This window comes from Engraulis encrasicolus, chromosome 10 (assembly GCF_034702125.1).
Source record: "Engraulis encrasicolus isolate BLACKSEA-1 chromosome 10, IST_EnEncr_1.0, whole genome shotgun sequence".
NCBI classification, from domain to species: domain Eukaryota; kingdom Metazoa; phylum Chordata; class Actinopteri; order Clupeiformes; family Engraulidae; genus Engraulis; species Engraulis encrasicolus.
Window position 1 is genome coordinate 21468187 of NC_085866.1, and position 22500 is coordinate 21490686.

At 41.5% G+C, this 22500-nt stretch overlaps 1 protein-coding gene across 1 annotated transcript in view; it reads right to left on the reverse strand.

Annotated features, from left to right (window-relative positions):
* Nucleotides 1–22500, reverse strand: part of LOC134457413 (zinc finger protein 335) — a 43075-nt gene that overhangs the window by 4866 nt on the left and 15709 nt on the right. Inside the window, exons 17-36 of the mRNA XM_063209429.1 lie at nt 22403–22500; nt 21088–21237; nt 20233–20403; nt 19629–19887; nt 19346–19508; nt 15459–15571; nt 15327–15348; nt 14506–14622; nt 14001–14077; nt 13706–13866; nt 13174–13391; nt 12077–12176; nt 10238–10323; nt 9621–9901; nt 9047–9188; nt 6493–6687; nt 5627–5769; nt 4613–4761; nt 1229–1329; nt 522–599 (exon numbers count right to left, since the gene is read on the reverse strand). The exon at nt 22403–22500 is cut by the window's right edge and continues 1300 nt beyond it. Coding sequence (XP_063065499.1) covers nt 522–599; nt 1229–1329; nt 4613–4761; nt 5627–5769; nt 6493–6687; nt 9047–9188; nt 9621–9901; nt 10238–10323; nt 12077–12176; nt 13174–13391; nt 13706–13866; nt 14001–14077; nt 14506–14622; nt 15327–15348; nt 15459–15571; nt 19346–19508; nt 19629–19887; nt 20233–20403; nt 21088–21237; nt 22403–22500 — 2824 coding nt within the window. The remainder of the gene's footprint in view (nt 1–521; nt 600–1228; nt 1330–4612; nt 4762–5626; nt 5770–6492; nt 6688–9046; nt 9189–9620; nt 9902–10237; nt 10324–12076; nt 12177–13173; nt 13392–13705; nt 13867–14000; nt 14078–14505; nt 14623–15326; nt 15349–15458; nt 15572–19345; nt 19509–19628; nt 19888–20232; nt 20404–21087; nt 21238–22402) is intronic.

Consider the following 22500-nt stretch of genomic DNA (forward strand, 5'->3'; position numbering starts at 1 on the left):
AGCAAAGTGAAGAAATTAAGAGGCGCTGCACAATATGTGGTTTGAGGCTCCCTCTAGGGGCCTAAAAGAAATCGGCACGGTGACATTTTCACTAAATGAGTATTATAGACAGGAATGGTTGGTCAGTAGGCCACATGTGCCAACCCAGCAAGTTGGAAACGTGTTGAAATTTGGTTCGCCGTTGATAATGCGTCATGCAGTTAATTTAAGGGCCCTTCAGCATTGGTGGAGGGCCCCTATTATGACCTTTGGGGGCCGCATGGGTGGGTGGGTCATCAGTGCTGTGCCCTGCAGGCCGGTGTGCAATTGTTCTGCCACGGAGTATAACAACCATGGCAAGTTCAGTAAAGAAAAAAACACTCACATCCGTCTAAAAAATACTATGGTTGCAGGACTCAGTCACATGAAAATTGAAAATGAAGTCTCCACACCAGGATCCTGTTTCTTTTCATTTAATGTGACGTTTTGGGCTAGTGTGTGGACTTTATTTTCACTTTTCATATAACAAGAATGGCACTCACTTGGTTATCAGCAGTCATAAGGTGCTGGACTGTCTGGCCATCCACTGTTGTGATCTGCTGAATATATGTGGCCTCCTCCTGTGGCAATGCAAAAGGGTTATTATTTATATTTTCCATAAATGGTATGTTTTTATTTTAACATCATCATCTTTCTTCATAAATGTGATACACTGTGAGTTTGTTGGAATATTGCAACATAATCATGAATCACAGTAGAGTTCGACTTCTGGTGCAATTTATTATGAATCATTACATGGCACGACACCATTCTGTAGAATTTGCCGTTCACTTCAATGGGGCTCCCCACTGTTCGCACATCTGTTAAATCTGAACAACAGCTGACATCATCTGATTTTGGCACGTGGAAAACGGCTGAACTGCGCAAATTTGCAGTCTCTTGGCCATAGTAGTTGTCATTATTATGATGAAATACGGGAAGATGACATGTGAACTTTACAGTTGCAGGAATCATGTGCATGCAGTCTCTAGTCTAGGTCATAATTGCTGACTGCTTACAGGTGGCTGTATACTAGGCAAAACTCTCTGCACGCTTACGAATGCTTTTCTGTTTTAATAGCCATGCTTTCGGTCTCAAAGACCATAGATCCCCAGGGAACCTTTTTGTATACTGTGTGTGTGTGTGTGTGTGTGTGTGTGTGTGTGTGTGTGTGTGTGTGTGTGTGTGTGTGTGTGTGTGTGTGTAGTACCTGGTCGGAGAGTGCTTGCTCCTGGGCCACTATGATGTGTTCCTGCCCCAGGGCCTGCTGTAGCTGCTCGGGGCTGATCACCGTCTGACCAGCCTGCAGGGCTGAAAGACATTATAGACAAAAAAAATAAATTACATGGAAAGACACAACACGGCCCTACCGTGGACTAACGGTAAGGCACTTGTCTACTATGCGGTCGACCCGGGTTCGATTCCCGACCCAGGTCCTTTGCCGTCCATTCCCCATCGCTCTCTCCCCGCTCACTTCCTGTCACCACCTTCACTGTACTATCATAAATAAAGACCAAAACAATATCTTTCAAAAAAAAGAAAGACACAACACACCATTAGCAATGTGTTAGTGAGTGTGTGTGTGTCACTGTCACTGTTTGACGCATCTGCAGGGTTTGGGAAATGTGTAACAGAGAACCATTACCACAAACACACACACACACATTTGCCAATGCTGTAGCCGTGTGTGTGTGTCTGGTGTCTGGTTCTCCTTGTCACACCACACATACACACACACACACACACACACACACACACACACACACACACACACACACACACACACACACACACACACACAGTGTTGCCTTTTGCATTTCTGCAATTGTGTGTGAGGCAATGACATTGGCAATGTTGAATGACGTGTTGCCACGCGTTGCCATGCAAGTGTGTGTGTGTGTGTGTTTGTGAATCACAGCAGGCCACAATTGCACAACTCAAGAGAAATTGACACAACTTGATGAAATTCAATTTTTCATCCTTTCTCTAGTGACAATAAAAACAGAAATTGATTGTGGTGTGTGTGTGTGTGTGTGTGTGTGTGTGTATTTGTGTGTGTGTCCGTGCTCATCCTAGCTGTTGACAATGACCAATGCTGACAATTATACCTAGATCCGAAATGAAAGGAGTGTGTGTGTGTGTGTGTGTGTGTGTGTGTGTGTGTGTGTGTGTGTGTGTGTGTGTGTGTGTGTGTGTGTGTGTGTGTGTGTGTGTGTGTGTGTGTGTGTGTGTGTGTGTTACAGACAATCACGTTGGTCAGTGTGGCTTTCAATAATCTGAGGCCATGATAATGTCTGAGTAACCTTACAACTTCCAAGTTTGCGCCGGTCGGACAAATAAAGAAGTAGCATTTAGTGTACGTAACACTGTGAACAGTGTGTGTGTGTGTGTGTGTGTGTGGGTGTGTTTGGGGCGGGGGTGCGTGGGGTGGTCAGTGTGTGTATGTGTGTTTGTGTGTGTTTGATTTCTTTTATGTGCGTGTGTGTGACAGACACTCACACTGTAGTGTGGCGAGTGCCTCCTCGCCACTGTGTCTCCGTGTGTGTGTTTGACTTCTTATCTGATGGACCAGAGTGTGTGTATGTGTGACGCGTCAACCAAGAAAAGACATCCCCAACACAGCATCTATCACAACATTCTCTCAAATCCCGGCTCCAGACCTCCAAGCCTGCAGGGGGCAGTGTCTACAACCAACCAAACAGATCGGAGCTTCCTGTCAGACTTCCTGTGGCGGCCATATTGCCAACAGCACACCTGCATGAGAAATGTTTGTGAACAAAGAAGAACCAGGGGCTGTTCACTCACGGAACTTCCTGTTAGCCACAATTGGCTAACCCTAACCACGGGACAGTGCAAAATGAATGGGTGTCAATGGAGGTTTTTACCATTATCATTTTTGTGATTTTTTATAATTTTTTGTCCTGAAATATTAATATTAAGTTCAAAGCTAGAAATAATAAGACCCCATTTGAGTAGCGTTTCGATTATTTTGCGCCACTAGATTATTATATACTGGGTCACAAAGCTCAATTTTTATGGGGCCAAACCCATAAACATTAGCGCGATGCTAGCGAGTACAGGTTGAAATCTTCTAACCTGCTGTAAAACTACACACCTGTGCGATTTGTCAATACAGCCTATTGTTAAACAACAGTCATAGTGCTTACCAGGAATGTTTTGTTGATGATATTTGTGACTGGAAATCGCAGTAGCAATGTATTTAGCATGGGTTCCCCTTTCCATTCCATACATTTTCCCACATGAAGGACTGGCCCACGCTCGTTACTGCATTATGCATGCAAAGCTAACTGGCTACAATGGGAACCAATGAGACTGAGCTTTCTCCCTGTTAGAGGTTCTCTGGAAGAACTTGTGGATCCTGCACTAAAACCATAGAGGTAGAAAATAACACTAGAGAGGACCCCGCCCCCCCTTTTACGGCAATCTGTAGCGGCCATTATCTGGAGGTAGATCAGAGAAATGGAAATTAACGGAGAACGAGGCTCACCTCTGTCAAAAATGGCTTAATCATGTGAAAATGTCCATCAACACACTATACAAGGACAATAGTTGAAGTGTGTTGCTAACTATGTTCATAAAATATATTATTTGATTTTTAAATGTATTTTATCGACTCATATGATTTCAGTAGATATGTAGCCTGACATTTCAAATCTGGTCTTTGATTAAAGTGTTACTTTATATTTACACAGTTTTAGTTAATTTCTTGACAGGGGTGGGCGTGTTCTCCATTGACTTGCATTGCCTGAAAGTACCTACACTACCTACGGAAGTTGGGAAGCTCCAGCTGCCATTTCCCAGTGCTGTCGCAAATTGCTGTGTCCTCTCTAGTGTTATTTTCTACCTCTATGACTAGAACACTAAAAAGAAGAAAAAACACTCAGTTCAAAGTCAAAACGCAACTGGTAGGAGATGGACTTTTGAAGTATCTAAGATAACTAAAATATGTAAACAATGACTAAATTGCTTGCCTAAAGGATCTGAATGCTTGTTTGATTTGGCTGCTGGTTTCAGTGTAATTGTAATGTTAAGTTATTTCTTACAGTACATCGAAGAATTCACTGTGTTGCATTTTGAGTAATAGCTTAAATTATATTATATGGAATTGCATGTTTCAGTGATATTTTCTTAACTTTGGCATTTAGAATAACTCAACCTTAGATTGTTGATTTAGGTTGTGTTTACTTTCAGCCAATAACAATGAATGTCTGTCTGTTTTGTTTCAAAGGTTTTCAACCTAATCACCCCATCCACTTAATAAAAGGAAAAAGGGAAGATTTGAGTGGTTCCTTTGCGTCCTTAAAGACAAAGTGCTTTTCAAGTTGAGCAAGAAATGGGTTAAAAAATCTCAAACAACTTGACAGTGTGTGTGTGTTTCAGATCTTGTATGTGTGTGCGTGCGAGGGACACTCACACTGCTGTGTGTGGGTGTGTGTGTGTGTCCGTGTGTGTGAGTGTGTTTAAATTCTTATCTGAGGACCATAGTGTCTGAGTGTGTGTGTTTGATTTCTTGTATGTGTGTGTATTTGATTTCTTGTATGTATGTATGTGTGTGCAAGGGAGGGATACTCACACTGCAGCGTGGCCAGTGCCTCCTCGTCGCTGTTGACGATGATGGTCTGCTGCTGCTGCTGAGCCTCCTGTCGGGCCTTCTTGGAGGGCGGGGACTCCTGGCTGTGGAGCCGGTCCATGTGGAACTTCAGGTGCCCTTTACGGTTAAACCTGCCGGCCGGGACAAAAACACACCTCTGGTTAAAGCTCAGTGCGCTCAGCTAACCTACCGTATACTGTATGAGCTTGGGGTCATTTTCCAATCCTATCATCTCTCTTTCTCTCGCTCCTGTTCATTTCCAGACTCCTCTCATATTGTAAAAATACTGACAAGGCCTGAAAAATACTTAAACACGCACACACTCATCATAAAAAAGATGTATTATTTCATTCTAGTGCATTCCACTAGTTGATCCAACAACTTGTCTTGCCATTCAAAAAGTGACAGACCTTGCGTCGGCAAAATGGGCAAAGTGTTTTCCATGATGTCAATATAGAACTCTGTTTGCAAACAAAAGAACGCTCAGCTGCGCCCAGACCAAAACCATCCCTTACCATAACCTTTCAGTACAGAGATGTTTATTCCACTTGGGTAAAACCCTTGGAGGCTCTGTCCACTGATGGCGCATTCAGGCCAACTGAGAACTGTGCCGATGCCCCGTTCCTGCAACTAACCGTGAACCGGCCAACGTGTTCACGCCACAGATCTTAGTGTTTGCGAACCGGAAAGCTGGTTTACAATGTGAACCCAAAAATCCTTGTTTTTCTCTCCACGAACCGTGACGACAACGTGGACGTCATCAGCAGGTTCATAGGGGTAACACAGTCACGTGCTGAAAAAGTTCAGAGTCTAGTATGAACGCTGGTGGTTTGCAGCTAAGCACTTTTAGTGCCGAACGTAAGTGGTGCGGGCCTGAAAACAGTAAGGTAATTTGCCGACCCCTCCCCATCTCTCTCACCATTCTCTTCCTATCCACCTCTCAAACTGTCCTGTCAAATAAAGTCGTAAAAGACCACGAAAGAAAAAAGAATGTACCTCTGTCCACAGATGTCGCAGGTGAAGGGCTTCTCGTTGGTGTGGGTCATCATGTGGCGCCTCAGGTCCTTCTTGTTCTTGGAGGCAAAGCTGCAGCTGCTGCACTTATGGGGACGCAGGTCTGAATGCTCGTCCATGTGAGTCTGTACAGACAGAGAGAGCGAGAGAGAGAGAGAGAGAGAGAGGGAGGGAGATAGAGGGAGAGAGAGATGTTAAGATGTTTAGGAGCTATCTGCCATTCATGAACAAGGGAAAGAGAAATTGAGAAGATGGCACATTAGGACACATTGGTCTAAAAGGCCTACTTCAGGGAACTCTTGTGTCTTGAGAGTCAACCAGTATTATAAAAAATAAAAGAGATTCTGGTTAATTCACAACTTGATCAATAGACCTAAGGCAATATGATCAACAGATCCAAGGCAAAACGGTTTCCAATGGACAGACCAATATAATGTCCTACATGTGACTAAAAAACAGAAAACTAAAATCATATACTGTCCCCATTCCCAAAAAGCTGTGTGCTATATAAAGTAAATTAAAGATTTCGGGAGTCCAGTATAGTGTCTCAGATGGCTCACTTGTACACTTCAGGTCACTATGACTCTTTCTCAATGCCTAGCGTTCTAGCCTTGCTAGGACGTGAAATGCCCAGTGATTGGATACTCCGCCGAGTTTACCATAGAGTAGCCAATCACTGGGTGTTTCACTTCCTAGCAAGGCTAGAACACTGGGCATTCAGATAGGGCCTGTTTCAGTGCGTATGGTGTATTGGTTAAGTGCTGAATCATAGTGTCTGAAATGAAGTGCATAAGTGCTGTGCGCCATCTGAGACACACACACAGCACAGGTCAGGTGCAGGCGCTGACCTTGACCTCCAGCCAGGAGGTGGCGGTGTAGTTGCAGTCGAGGCACTTGAAGGTGTTGGAGTCGACGTGCGCCCTCTTGTGGTTCTCCATGTCGGAGCGTCCGTGGAAGGACTCCATGCAGATGCGGCAGGAGAAGCGCTTGGCACACAGCTGCTCCCCCGCCACCAGCTGGGAGCCCGACGACTCACTGCTCAGCTGATGGGAAGTGGAAAAAGACAGTAAAAACAAACAGTAACAGTTAGACCATCCTCTCTGGTTAGACTTCAATATAATAGTAATATTAATAATAATAACTGTATTTATATAGCACAGTATCATAGAAGGCATGCAGCTCAAAGTGCTTAACAAATGGATAAACATCAATGTTAAAAATGAAAATAAAAAGAGACAGAAACAAGAAGGAATAGCAAGAACACAAGGGACAAAACTAGACAGAATAGAAAAAATAAGTAGATAGATAATTAAATAGATGTAGAGAAAATAAATAAATACATAAATACATACATACATACATACATACATACATACATACATACATACATACATACATACATACATACATACATACAGTTGAGGACGATATTATTAGCCCCCCTCCTGAAATTAGACATTTCTCTTGATTTCTCAGTAAGAATTACCATTATTCACCGTTTCTGTTATTCTGGAAACAAATACACTGATGGAGATAATGTTCAATGAGTTGAATTTGGATTTTTCTATTGTTACAATGATTTTAAACAAAAAAGGGCAAAAATGACAAGGACAAAATTATTAGCCCCCTGATCATTAATAGTCAATAAGGCGCCATTTATGAACCAAAACTGACAACAGGCTCTGATAAGTTGCTACCTAGGTTGGCTCGTGCCCCACTAGGGATTTTGGCCCATTTTTTCACTGCAAAGTGTTCTAGCTGGTCCAAATCGCATGGATGCTGAGCATAGACATTAACCACAGACTCTCAGTGGGATTGAGGACTGGAATATGAGCGGGTGATTCCAATATCATGGTTTTAGTGTCCTTGAAGAACCTCTGAACTAATCTAAATGTATGCTTTGGGTTACAATGTTGTTGGAAGACCCAGCAATCCAGATTCAGACCCAGACTCCCTGTGTCTGAGGCTGAATAACAGACTAAACTTGATGCCCTTCCACTATGTGTAACTGTGGAAACTGCTTAGCCTCATTAGACCAAAGAAGCATTGGACACCTGCCTAGATGATTGTTATTGACCTGGCCTCACCTGGAGGTTTTTTTCCCCCCCAAGAAAGACAGTTGTTAGGGCTTGTCATCATATTGGGCTTTGGGGCCATCATCACAGAAGAACCCCTTTACTAAAGGCAGTGCATATCAGAGTGTTATTGAGCTTTACCCGTGAACATTTGAAAGTCAAAAATGAGTTTTGAACGTCTCTGCTTTCATCTGATGATATTCAATTGCACCTGCTTTGATGCATGAATTCTGCTTCTGTCAGGTGAAGAAAGGGATAGGCCTTGGATCGTTATAAGATGGTTTCCACAATTAAACATGGTGGTGGATGCATCATTCTGTGGCAGCCTCAGCCACAGGAAACCTTTTTTAGGTGTACGGCACCATAAAAACTGAAAATTATGATAGAATGTGGAAAGTGACCTTGTAAAAATATGCTCATAGAGGGAGTTAAGATCTTCACTGGATCTTTCAATAAGATAACAACCCAAAACTTGCATCCAAAATAGTTCAAATGTTCTTCAAGGATATTAAAACCATGGTCATGGAGCGGTTCAGACCTCAATCCTTCAGATAGTATTTGAAGACTGCTGAAAATTAATGTCCATCCTCAACATCCATGCAATTTGGACCAGCTTAACTATTTGCAATGAAGAAAATGGACCAAAATCCCTGGTTGGACATGTGCCAACATAGTTAACAACTAATCAAAGTGCCTGGTGTCAATTTTTGTTCATAAATGGCACTGTATTGACTATTAATGATAAGGGGGCTAATAATTTTGTCCTTGCCATTTTTACACTTTTTTGTTTAAACTCATTGTGAAAATGTAAAAGTCCAAATTTAACTTATTGGATACTATCTCCATGGTGTATTCGTTTCCAGAATGACATACATTTAATAATAATGATGCTTCTCAATGATCAATGAAGAGATATGTCTAATTTCAGGAGGGGGGCTAATAATATCGTCCTCAACTGTACATACATACATAAATGTGGTCCCCTCACATAAATTAGCCACTGCGTGACAAACTGGGTGACAATATGCACACAGCCATGACATTCGTAAAGTATAACCCCCTGTGGATTGAGCAGTGAAGATGGTCTGACTGTGACCTTTAACTTTTGCAGTTTCACTTGAGTAGCACGCCAAAATATTCTCAAGTCCATAAGGACGTTAGGATGTTAGGCTGAAAAAGTTAGCCCTGCAATAGCCGACAGATTTTGCAACTGGAAGTACAGACTGAAGACAGCTATGTGATTTCTATGTGAAATATCTTGAAAATCAATAAAACACAAACCATTAAAAAAAAACATTAGAAAGGGACAGACAGCATCGTGGCCTACCTCCACCTGTTGCATCATGACTCCATCGGAGAGGCTGGAGCTGAGGTAGAACTTGTCCTTGTGCTCCTGCACTGACCCAGAGTCAGACACCTCGTCACTGGCCACCTCCACAGGCTGGGCATCGGCGGAGATCTCCTCTGCACTGCTGAACACACAGTACAGATACAGTACATCGAGCACCTTATTTACTGTATGTCAAAATATTTTATGCAGACGATCTCAAATCAGAAAACAAACTGGGCAAATTGGGCTGATGGCATGCCAAGGAAACGGTAAGGGCCTCCGCACACTGGCTCCGACAAAGTGCAGAGTGTTAACTGTAAGATGTCTCTGCGCTGTTCATCTCTAGTTATACTCGAAGGTTTATTACACCATGGCATTTTAACATGATGTCCTTAATAAACAACCAAATGTTAAGTTATAAAGAAAGAGCAAAATACTCATATTTATTGTAATGCTGGCACAAAATTAAATTGCGTTTATCTACGGGCCGTAGTGAGTGAGGAGGCTGGCCGCATGTGGCTCCCGGGCCTCCAGTTGCCCATCCCTGATTCGTACTATGTGTGTGATGTACCTATAAGATGTCTCTGCGCTGTTCATCTCCTCGGCCGCCTGCTCCACTACAGTGAAGTCCGCCGCCCCCTCGTAGGCTCCGATGGAGATCTGCGTGATCTCACCGCCGGCGTCGCCGATGCTCGACTCGAACGCCTCCTGCACCAGCGTCTCACCATTCTCCGCCACGTGGAAGGTCACAACCTTCTGGGGCTGCAGCGAGCCGGCCACCTGGGCCCCCTCTTCCGCCTCCACCCACGTCCCCGGCTCCAGCGTCTTACCATCTGACTTAAGAGCCACAACCTGCGAAACAACACACCCATAGGCTTCCTTTACATCAGACATTTAATTCAGAATTGACTAAATTCTGCTTTGAAAACATTGTGTTAACACTTCACAATTCAGAATTAAATGAGCGTCCAATGCAAAATCTACGGAACTATTCAATTCTGCATTCGAAATTAAAAACGTCATGCAAATGTGGCCATAGACACTACACCACCACAGCCTTAGAAACATCATCGTCATAAAAACAAAATGTGAGAAACAACATCGTCATAGAAACACAAACAGCTACAACACCAACATACTGAAAAAAAAATCACTCAAACAATAAAAAATAAAGCAAGGGCTGTTTACCTGAAGTGAGTTTCCAACGAGCTCCCGGGCATTGCTCATATTCAGCAGCAGATCCAGGGCATTCTGTGCAGACAGGTCTGAAGAGCCTGCATAGGACACAGATCAGATTTTACAACTTAAAAAAAGCTTTCTCTAAAGTTCAAACTTCAGACAGGGCTGTAGGCTTTAGTCCTACGTTAAAACTTTTCTTCTATACAGATTCAAAAGGATGCTTTCGCGCACTTCTGTAGTCGGACAAGAGGATGTTGGATATTATCCCAATGGGGTTATTCAAGTGCAAAGAAATCCTGCACACTGCCCATTCTACAAACAAACTTTAATAAAACATTTCGGTCATTCGATCTTCTTCAGTTAAAGAAGGTCGGAAGACCAAAGGTCGGAAGATCGAAGGTCGATGAAGGTCGGATGACTGAAACGCTGTATTAAGGTATTAACCCTTGTGTTGTGTTCATAAGCTGCATACACCTGTGGTGTTCGGGTCATTTTTGACCCGTGATAATAAAACTCAGCTATAAAATACCTAGAAACACTAGTTATCATCAAATATTGTTTTTCATCTCATGGCTAACTTGGTATGTATTCATATCCATGGAAATATTACTTGATGTATTCATCTTTTTGACTTTAAAGATCTTTTATCTTACATTATGCAAATCGTTTTTGATGACCAAAACTATCAAAATCTGCATAAATTCACTATTAATACCTCCCAAAGTGATACAATTAGTGATTATGTTGTCCATGTATTACAGCTGATATGAGAGTACAACAATCCCCAAATGTATTTTATTAGTTTTTCTCTAATATTAAAAAATATCATCAAGAGTGGCATTTGTGGTGTTCTGCACCAAACCAACTCAAAGAGATTTATAGCAGGATAAAGACCAAATGTCAACTAAATTAGTTTTTCAGTGCATAAAATTAATGTTTAAATATGTTGGCTTGGTGTTTTTCAATATTTATATGATTTTAGTGTGGTAAATATACAAAATAACAATTCTGTCAGAGTCACAGCTATTCCGCCAATCTAATGCAAAGGTATTGGAAATTAACACCTCAATGAACATGAAAAAAGTCACACTATTCATCTGAATCCCCTATCTCATAAACATGGACCATTATGTCATTGCCACATCAACTTTATGGAAAGTATAAGAACAGTTCTACAGGTTTGGGTGGCATTATGAATTTTTGATACATTTTTTGGAAAAAATGATGTGCAAAAATGTATTTTGCAAACAAATATGCAAAAAATCTCATTATATAATGCAGAAATGGATTCCCTGACCATGAAAACATACGAGTAGGCACCAGAAATACATCTGTACTCCTTTCACAACAGGAGATATGACATATTGTAGTGTATGGGACTGTCCGGCGGCCATTTTGGATTTGTAATATCAAAAAGCTGACAAAAAAAAAGTTCAGGCAAGAAATATATTTTCCTCACCATAAATCACCAAACTGAAGACAAAGGGCAACCAACAGCTTTTCAGAAATGCATAAAACAACCAAAAATCTATACCGGGTCAATTTTGACCCCCGAACACCACAGATGTAACTTTTTTTTTTTTTTTGGACCTTTAAAATTTACTAAAATGATAAAACATATTTTTTTTGTGTTGAAATGATTGTGACTGAGGATTAGATGAAGCCTTATTCCAAGAAAATAAAGGAAAGTGTGTTTTTTTCACACTAAAACTTGAAAACGGGTCAAAAATGACCCGAACACAACATAAGGGTTAAGTTTGTTGGTGGAATGGACAGCGTGCAGGATTTCTTTTAACTTCTCAACACATTGCCTAAAACAGGATTTTGTCGGACCAAACAATAGCAGACCTTGTTCGTAGATGATGGTGGTGTTTCCCTGGGCATCCTGAGCCACTGAGGCGTTGTCAATGGCCTGAACGGCCTGAAGCGTCACGGGATCCACAGCCACCTAAAGCAACAACAAGACACACACAAAGCCGACAGTTACATGAGTAAGAAGCAAGTGGATGCATATAGTGGTCAATCACGCAAGATTACCCTCAAAATGACAACTTTGTTAACCCATGAAGACACAACGCCGTTATACATTTGCTGTGAACAGAATGGCAATGACCTAGTCGTAGTGCATTACTAAAGTCCCTGTATTATGTCATTGTATTGCAGTACTATGGTAGTTAACTTTTCAATGACTATTACAGCGTGCCAATGAAGGTACGGCATGCACTACGGGGCTACTGTTCTGACAAAATTGTGGATAAGGGGTGCACAGGTGTCCTGCAGGCCCTGTCCCTCATGCTATTACAGTAACTCATATTAATTCATGTATTAAGTCATTAAGCCATTAAATATAAAGCGCTCTCATTACCAGAGTTGTATATAGTAGGAGTAGAAGTACTCTTACAGATGCAATTACAACAATCGTGGCTGTGAGTACCAAGAAAAGCGCTATATAAAACTGATCTATTATTAGTAGTATTATCATTCTAAATTACAAAGTTCAAACTATGTACCGGTAATCTTATATCACTAGTGTTGTAATTACACTACTATACTACAACTCTACTTTATACTACAACTTATTCACTATAGCGTTCTACAGCCCCTAAGACTCGTGCTGCTAGAGTAACTCGTATAAATTAATGTATTGTATTAAGTAACTTATATTACCGGTAATTAATGTAATTTATTCATTAGTGTGTTACTCACTATGGCGTTCTGCAGCTCCTAAGCCTCTTGCTACTAGAGTAACTCGTATTAATTGATGTATTAATGAATGCATTACTCACTATAGCGTTCTGCAGCTCCTAAGCCTCGTGCTGTTAATGTATTAATGAATGTATTAATGAATGTATTACTCACTATAGTGTTCTGCAGCTCCTAAGCCTCGTGCTACTAGAATAACTCATATTATTGTATTGTATTGTATTAATGAATGTATTACTCACTATGGCGTTGTGCAGGCCCTGCGCCTCGTGCTGCTGCTTGAGCTCCTCGATCTGCTGCAGGGTGAAGAAGGGTCGTCTGCAGCGCCGCACGGGCTCCTCGGGGTGGTTCTGGCTCCACTCCTCGTACAGCTCCGGGTGCTTGCAGCGCATGTGCTGCCGCAGGTTCTTGCGGTGCTTCGTCGTGAAGTGGCACTGCTCGCACGAGAACGGCTTCTCACCTGGGATGTGTGGAAGTTTATAAGACCGTCGTTACAAAAACGTAGAGGAAATAAGCAACTGTAAATACACGTCTACAGGCTTGTTGATGCGTCATATGAATGGGTGCTTGGACTAGACTCAAGAGTATGGACTTTGGTTATAGACTATGGTTATTGCTTAAACACTATTCTAGAACAAAAAGTATTCAGGATGTCATTCCATTTGATCAGACATGAGATGAGATGGTGCAAAAGAAGTTCTGTACATGAAATTGCTGTCACCACAATGGAGATGGCACACATTGTTCTGTTGCCATGGCATTGAGGGGACTTACCAGTGTGTTTGATGGCTAGGTGGGACACCAGGAAGTCCTCTTTGGTGGTGGAGTATTTGCAGTAGTCACACTTGAAGGGCTTATCACTGGTGTGTGACAACTGGTGGTTCAGCAGCAGTTTCTTGTTGTCACAAACGTACTCGCAAAATTCACACTTAAACCTGAATCGGGAAAAACGGCATTCAATAAAAAAACAGACATATTATGAGTTGTACTGTGTTGAATAAATTATTAGATGTTGAATAAATTATTGGATGATGTGAATGAAAAGACTTCTCACCCTGGCTTTTCATACCTGCTTTCTCCACAAGTTTGGATGTGAGTTAGAAGGTGCATTTTAAATGTGTACCGCTTCTTGAAGGATTTTCCACACTAAAGAAAAAAACAATAACTAAACATTATTTGAATCAACACTGCACATCTTAATATAAAAGAGTTCTCCAGAAAAAAAAAAAAACTTTTAATCATGGCAGGGGTCAGAGTGCAACTTGTCACATATGATGCAGTATTAAAGCAGCCATATCTGAGTAGACAGGCGGAGACTTTTGAAAGACCCAATGTCTGTAAAATGTCCTGAAATAGACCCAGTCGGCACCTCTGGGCCCGCCCATGAAACTGATCATTTTCCCCTCCATACGCTCTATCCGCTGTATGTAGTGGCTAATCAGTATAATAACAGGCAGTGATTAGCACCACACGAGGAGCGGGCGGAGCATACGGAGGGGAGGACAAGCAGTTTCATGGGCAGACCAGGGGTGCCGACTGGGTCTATTGGCATACTGTGGGACCGGGGCGCTCACCTTGTCACAGACATGTGGTTTCTCTGTGCTGTGCGTCTTCATGTGCTGGGTCAGGCGCTTCTGCATAGGGTACACTCTGTGACATATAGGACAGGGGAACTCAGACACCTTGGGTTCCTACGCAGAGGGAGAGGGAGAAAGAGCTTAGAAATACCACAACAAGAGGGTGGTAAGACAGTATGTACTGTTTATGGTTCACACATTTCTCTTAGCTTAGTTTAGTTTAGTATACTCTGCGTAGGTGCTACTGAGTAATAACCCTTGCATCATGGAGAGCTTCAAGAGTGAAGGTTCAGCAACCTACTCGGGCAAGAACAACCACTCCAAAAACTAGCTCATTAGTAAGTAAGTAGTAAGTAAGTAAGTTTAATTTATAAAGCACATTTAAACAGCAGGAACTGACCAAAGTGCTGTACAGTGTCAGACTAAAATACTAAAATTAAGCAATACTAAGAATTTGATTAAAAACAAGACAAAGTCAGCAGTAAGAATAAAACACATAAGATACAAAAGGCCTTCACATAGTTAATAAGATTAAATTACATGGATAAAGAAAAATAAGTAAATACAAATAAGGGGGAAAAACTGAAAAGAAGATGAAATTAGGGAGCAAAGGCCAATATGTAGAAATGAGTTTTAAGTCTGGATTTAAAAGTAGTGATTGTAGGAGCAGATCTGATGTCAGGGGGCAGAGTATTCCAAAGACGAGGAGCTGCCACAGCAAATGCACGGTCCCCCCTTCATTAGAACATCTAGCAAGTTGCAAAAGTGCTGTTCTACAGGTACCAGGAATAGGCCTAGCGTATCGTAACTCTGCTTACCAACTCTTTGTCCTTCTTTTTCCTGTAAGAGAAAATAATAAATTGTTATTAAATAATGTACCCTCCACTATACAGCTTACGCAACAATGACAAAAATAACAACCTGCTGCTTTCGACCAAGTGTCATCTTACTTTTCTTTGTTGTGAACAGCTGAGTGGCGGATCACATCTTTATTGTAAACACTCGTGTAGTCGCACTCCTCACACTTGTATGGCTTGGTTCCCTCATGATTGAACATGTGCTCCTGTTGAAATGACAGATCCAGATCTCCATGAACACAAGAAAGAATTCTGGTTAAACAGACTCAAAAGGGTGACCTTTAAACGTATTACATCTCCAAGGGTATTTGGCACATGCAAAAAGCTACTGGATAAAATAGGACATTAGGCGAATTTGCAATTTACCAGCCAACACTTAAATCTGCATGTAGACATCCTTTGTCAGACAAGCAATTCTGCCCTACAAAGGCAAAGTGCAGTAACCACGCCAACCAGTGGTGGACAGTAACGAAGTAAATGTAATTCGTTACTGTACTTAAGTAACATTTTCATACTTTCATACTTTACTCAAGTATTTTTATTTGGTAAGACTTTATACTTTTACTTCACTACATTTCGAAGCGAAATTTAGTACTTTCACTTCGTTACATTTACAGAAACACTCGTTCCTTTTTTATTTAAGGCGATACACGGCAGGTGAATTAATTCATTTTTAATGCCCTGATCAAATGAAATCTGAGATTTCACGCTTGTGTGAAGAAAGTGAAACTGAATCCGATTGGCCGACTCAGAGATTCTCCATTGTGATTGGTTGTAATGTGTCATGTGACAGCTCTACTGTACAGAATTAGTTTTAGAAGGAAAACGAGCAGAGCAAGACCACTGATGTGTTCACTGTTGCGACTTGCGAGACGAATTGAAATAAGAAGAAACGGTACTTTCTAGTAACACGCGGAAACACAGCAAAACAATAAAGCAGGCGACAATAACGTTTAGAGTGTATTAATCTGCAAGTCTTATTCGTTGTGTGAGGGGGGAGAGGTTTAGCTCGCAGGCTGCACTCGCCTGACAAGACAAAATTTGTCAGATTGGCTTCGCGTTTGAACTGAATAATCAGCTAANTGATACTTAATTTAGGCCCTACTGCTTATTTGACTTACTGTGCTATTTCTGTGTTATGGCTTACAATAGAGTCACATAATTGCCGCTTTTGTAGCGTGTTGTCAAAAATACTGAATCAAACAAAGATATCGCAAACCACGCCCACTCAATGCAAAAGCGTGTGCTCAAGTTGGGTCTCCTAAGGGGGCGTTGTCCCCTACTTCTTCTTCACTTTTTGAGGTGTTTGCGCAAGACGTGCGCTACCGCCATCTACAGCGCTAAGGGGACTTCATTAATTCTCAACCTCAGGACTCCGAAGGTCTCCTAACCGAAGGTCTCCTAAAGGGGCGTTCACCCGACATAAAGTGGATACCGGAAAGGAAACAAAATGACGCTTCTTGGTTACATCCACTTTCTTTGGTGTTGGTTTCTTGAGTCAAGTACACAGGATTCCTTAACATGCTGCTTCCAAACCATCCAGGCGCACAACTCCGTGATAGCATTCTTTCCCCTCAATAGGCCTACATTGCAGTATTTTCTGAAGTAGTTGGGGATATCAATTACTTGTCTAATAGACTCCCCTGTCACCAAAAAAATGATTTGCTTCAACTTTCTGGAAAAGAGGCTTGTGTAAAGGGTTTGTATCTTTACATGAAGATTGCCATGCCCACCATATTGCAAAGGGAGGCTACATGCAACATGTATCCTTGCAACATGTAGGCCTATCCTTTCCCTTAAGTCAGGTCAGTAGGCTACAGTGGATATGAAATGCACTGGCAATACCACCAAAGTGAGGTTGTAAAAAACAACAGTAACAAAGTAAAAAAAAAAAAAAAGAGGGAAAAAGTGGACTTTGGCTAAATATGTGCACAGGCACAAAAGGCTTTTTCATGATCAGACAGATAAGTGTTCCAATTAAGTTGTATCAAGTAGGCTATTGCAAATCATTGGCATCTAGCAAATAGAGACCATTACAAGTATATGAAGATGTTCCTATCTTTAAAGGTAGCTTAGTCGCAAGACGTCTGTTTGTTCATACATAGGCCTAAGCCAACCTTAACATAACCAAACACTACATAATAATAATAATAATAATAATAATAATAATCATAATAATAATATTATCATAATTAGAAGAAGAAGAAGAAGAAGAAGAGGTCTACCAAAACCATAATTATAACAAAAATTAAACATAAAGTAGGCCTACTTTATTGGCTACTACTCTAACTCCTTGCTGTCAAATAAGTAGGCCTATACTGGACTGTAGGCCTACGGCTGGGGGGTATTGTAGTAGTTGTTCTAACAGGCATAGGCCTATAATCAATTTCAGCCTAATCATTCTTAATATTAATGGCCCTTTCATGTGTTCTTTTGGGCATGTTAGGGTCAGTATTAAATGTTTAGAGTGGTGAAAATGAACGTCTGATGCTATAACATCCATGGACTTACTCCACAGTGTTTAGTTCTAACATGTTGGTATAGCCTATGCAAATCAGAGGATATTTAAATAGATATGACCAAACTAGGCCTACAACACTTAAATATTACAATTGCACCAAAGGCTTCATTTTTAAGTTTTTACTTTTTACTTTTAGTACTTAAGTATTTTTGACGGCAGATACTTTTGTACTTCTACTCAAGTAAAAAAGTGAGGTGAATACTTTTACTTTTACTTGAGTAGTTTTCAATGCAAGGTAACTGTACTTTTACTCAAGTACATAACTGGTGTACTTCGTCCACCACTGACGCCAACATTGAAAGTGAGGAAAATGCCTTGAAATCCCTGGTATTAGGTTCGATATTGTACACTCGCCTCCAAAAGAGTTGTCGCCTATCCATCTGATTGGAATAACAGCTAATAACCTGACTTTCAATGAATCACTTGGCTTCAGTCACAGCAGTCGGTGCACATGACAAAGCCGTATGATCCAAATGTGTCCTGTTTTAGAGATATTGCCATGTCAAATTTGCAGTGACTACACTCGCCTCCAAAAGAGTTGTCGCCTACCCATCTGTTTGGAATAACAGCTAATAACCTGACTTTCAATTAATCACTTGGCTTTAGAAGTCACTCATATGAAAGCTACAACCCTCCCGAATGAAAATGTATGTACAAAAATAAATTTCATGCACCAACGAAAGATTGACCCTTCATTGAACACAGACAAGGCAGATTTTCACAAGACAAAAGTTTTGTCGCCTATCGGACATAATGTGAAAATGAGCAGATAAGTCACTTCAAAACACTTCAAATACGCGGATTGGGTGTCATACTTAATCACTGAATCACTCTCACCTCTCCAGAAAATCAACTTTGGCTTTAGGTGTATGTTTAGGGTCATTGTAATCATGGAAAGCAACACAATGAAAATCAATGGAGTTCAATGAGAGATGGTGACATATTCGCTATTCGTAGAGCAATACATGTTTAACCTCATGATGTAATCAATGATAAAAGCCCCCAACCCCTGCAGCATGCATGCAGCTCCTCACATTATGTTCGATAGGCGACAAAACTTTTGTCTTGTGAAAATCTGCCCTGTCTGTGGTCATTAAAGGGTCAATCTTTCCTTGGTGCATGAAATTTATTTTTGTACATTCATTTCCATTCGAGAGGGTTGTAGCTTTCATATGAGTGACTTCTAAAGCCAAGTGATTAATTGAAAGTCAGGTTATTAGCTGTTATTCCAAACAGATGGGTAGGCGACAACTCTTTTGGAGGCGAGTGTAGTCACTGCAAATTTGACATGGCAATATCTCTAAAACAGGACACATTTGGATCATACGGCTTTGTCATGTGCACCGACTGCACTTTTCCTTTGTGTGGCAGAATTGAGCATGTAAAATACATAAAATGAACTCCATTTGCTGCTGCAAGAGGGGTCTAGAGTCCTACGCCAGAGGGAAAGGGCACTTGCCTTGAGTGAGGACCAGCGCTTGCAGCGGTAGTTGCACTGGAGGCATTTGAAGAGCTCGGGGTCGTTGCCCTCGTGGGAGTCGATGTGGAAGCGCAGGTCCTCCTTGGAGAGGAAGCGCGAGCCACAGATCCAGCAGTTATGGGGCCTCAGCAGCGGGTACTTGCTGCAGACGGAACGACAACATCAAGATTCAAGGATTTATCTGAAGGGATTTATGTGCAAATTCAATATACATAGTATTAGTGCTGAACAAATTAGTTACACAAATGAAACAAACACTTACTTTTTATTCATGTACTTCTTGTATTTCTTCCGTAGAAACCTTCTGGATGGCCGACCGCGTTTCTTTGTGACAAACTCTCCATCTTTGGGCCCGGTATTGGATGATGGGTCTTTGTTCTCAGAATCTGATTGGCTGACCCCTGGTTCCGCTTGGGTGCCATTGGCCAAAGGGGTGGTTCCATTGCCCAGCCCTGAAGAACTGGCTTCTTCTGATCCCGGAGTATCCACACTACCGTTAGCTTTGGATACTCCCTCCGCTTCTGTTCAAATCAAGACATTAAAACACCACAAATGAGGGCAGGAGATCTTTTTCTAGAGCTTTGTTACCATATTGGTAAAATCCTCTTCACAACCGTTTGTCCAAAAAATGAAACTCTACAATCATGGAAAAACACCATACTATCATAATGAACGGGAGGAACAAAATAATTGGAACTAACATGTCCGAGCTACTGTATGCAAAAGAAAATGAACAAGAAATGATCGTATGAATTAAGTGCACCAGTGCTATTGAATTTGTGAATAGTATTGATCGTCACTTTACATCCTTGTGTAAGGACTAGTCCATGCTACTTATTTCAACCAATAGCCCCATTATTACTCACCCTGGCTGCCATAGAAGTAGCTGAACTTCTTTGGCCGTCCCACCCTGCGGCGGGGCCGGTCCTGGGAGGATGAGGGGCAGGAGGAGGGGCCCTGGCCCTGGCTTTGGCTCTGGGCTGCAGCCTGCTGCTTGCGGCGATGCTCCTGCTCAGCTGGACTGTAGTCACTGTCCCCTGCACACAGGTGAGAAAGGAGTAGAGTACAGTAGAGTAACTTCATTGATCCCAAGGGAAATTAAGGTGCCCAGCTGCATATGTTTCAAAGACGGTCATTTTGGGCTCAGACTTCAGGTGGCGCAACAGCGTTTTATGTCCATAAATTAAGTAGAAATTGATGGTTGATGTGCTGCAATGAATATGTTTCTTAGCCAAGAAATCTAGATGCGCCTAGAGGCTGAAGGGATTTAGCTCGATACTAGGCTATATGTTTCTTAGATACAGTAGTCCACTAAAAACAAAAAAAAAACAAAAATCCATACAATAGTGATACTAGCTGTCGTTGTGCCACCCTGACTTGTGCTACTGCTGGAACGTCACTGACCAATACACAGATAGACATAATATTGCTGGACAGATGCTATAGCACACTTTCATGGCTGATAGTAGTAGAAACCCCTCAGCCTGATATATTATTTTGGCATTTTGCTTCAATACTATCAGCCCTGCATTGTATAACAAACAAAAGTGAATAAACGAGACAAAAGTATGCAAAACAAGAAAGACATCGGAATTTTGACGTTGCAGAAGCTTGATCAGATGAACTGATTGAAAGAATTGGTGATTTTGCGCAAAAGACGGCAAAGTGGCAGTCGCACTTGTGAAAAAAAATTGTCAACGGGCCTCAGGAATGTTACTGACCTTCTCGGTCGTCGATGGCACCGGCATCCACGATGTCATCCTCTTCTTCCTCGGCCGGCTCCTCCACCTTCACCGTTACCCCGGCCGCCTGTTTCATGGCCGCCTCCGCCCTCCGCGGCCTGCCGGGACCCCTCTTCTTCGGCAATGCACCTAGAACAAGATTACATTACATGACATTAGGGGGCAGTCATGGCTTAGTGGTTAAGGAGTGGGTCTTTCAATCTGGGGCTTGTGGGGCGAATCCCACCTGACCCAGCCCCACATCTCCATCCATGGCTGAAGTGCCCTTGAGCAAGGCAGCGAACCCCACATTACTCAAAGGGCTATAACCAATACCCTGAAAAAAATAATAACTGCAAGCCACTTTGGGCAAAAGCATTAGCTAAGTGTACAAATATACATTGTATTACATTTAGCTGACATTCTTATGCACAGCGACAGTTTTTTACAGGGCATTGGTTACAGAGCAATGCAGCAATGTGAGGTTCGGTATCTTGCTCAAACCATAACTTCAACCATGAAAATGGTGAGATTTGAACCAGCAACCTCCCGATTCCAAGGCCACACAATCATTTAAAGAGTTGCAAAATGATGTATCCACCATTTTTGACTTTTGCATTTTATTATTGAAAATTCCCATCCCATCCCATCACGTACAGTATGTGTGAATTCTTGCAATTCCATGTGTTTGCCTATCAATCTATCTCTGACTTTTTCTTCAATATTTTACAGTGACGTACCTGGAATGAAGCATGGCATCCAATCACATTCAACCTTGAATACCATATAATTCATCATTAGTCTATCTGCCTGTCCTGTTGGTCTGCCTGTCTCACTCTCCACCTTTCTCTGTGATGCACCTGGAACTCAAGATGGCATCCAATCACTATTTACAGTATTATCCTTGAATATAATGCCATATAAATCTTCCATCTATTCCTCTACATTTTTTAGACTATAGTAACTGTCTCAAACTTTCTCTTAAATGCTGTATATTATGGTGACACACCTGGAATTCCAACATATTTAGCATCCAATCACATTTCATCCTGAACAATATATATCTAATGCAGGCAGTCTTTGCGATTGTGTAAACTTTTAGAGGCAATTTCTCGGAATGAGATTAAATAAAAAAAAATATTTGCTCTCGAAAACACGTTTCGATCTTCTATCATGTCTTTGGAACACATTTTTTAAACATATTTCTTGAAGGCCTTTAAGCTTAAATTCATGCTTCGTTAAATTTTAAAATATTTACATTTAAAATGGTAAAATAAAATGTATGAAAAATGTAAATGAAGTCAGGTTTCCATACCAGGAGACTTGTTGAAGTGTCTGTCCCTCATGTGGTTGATGAGCGTGTCCTTGGAGACGCTCTTGTAGGGGCACATCTTGCACTTGAACTGCTGCACG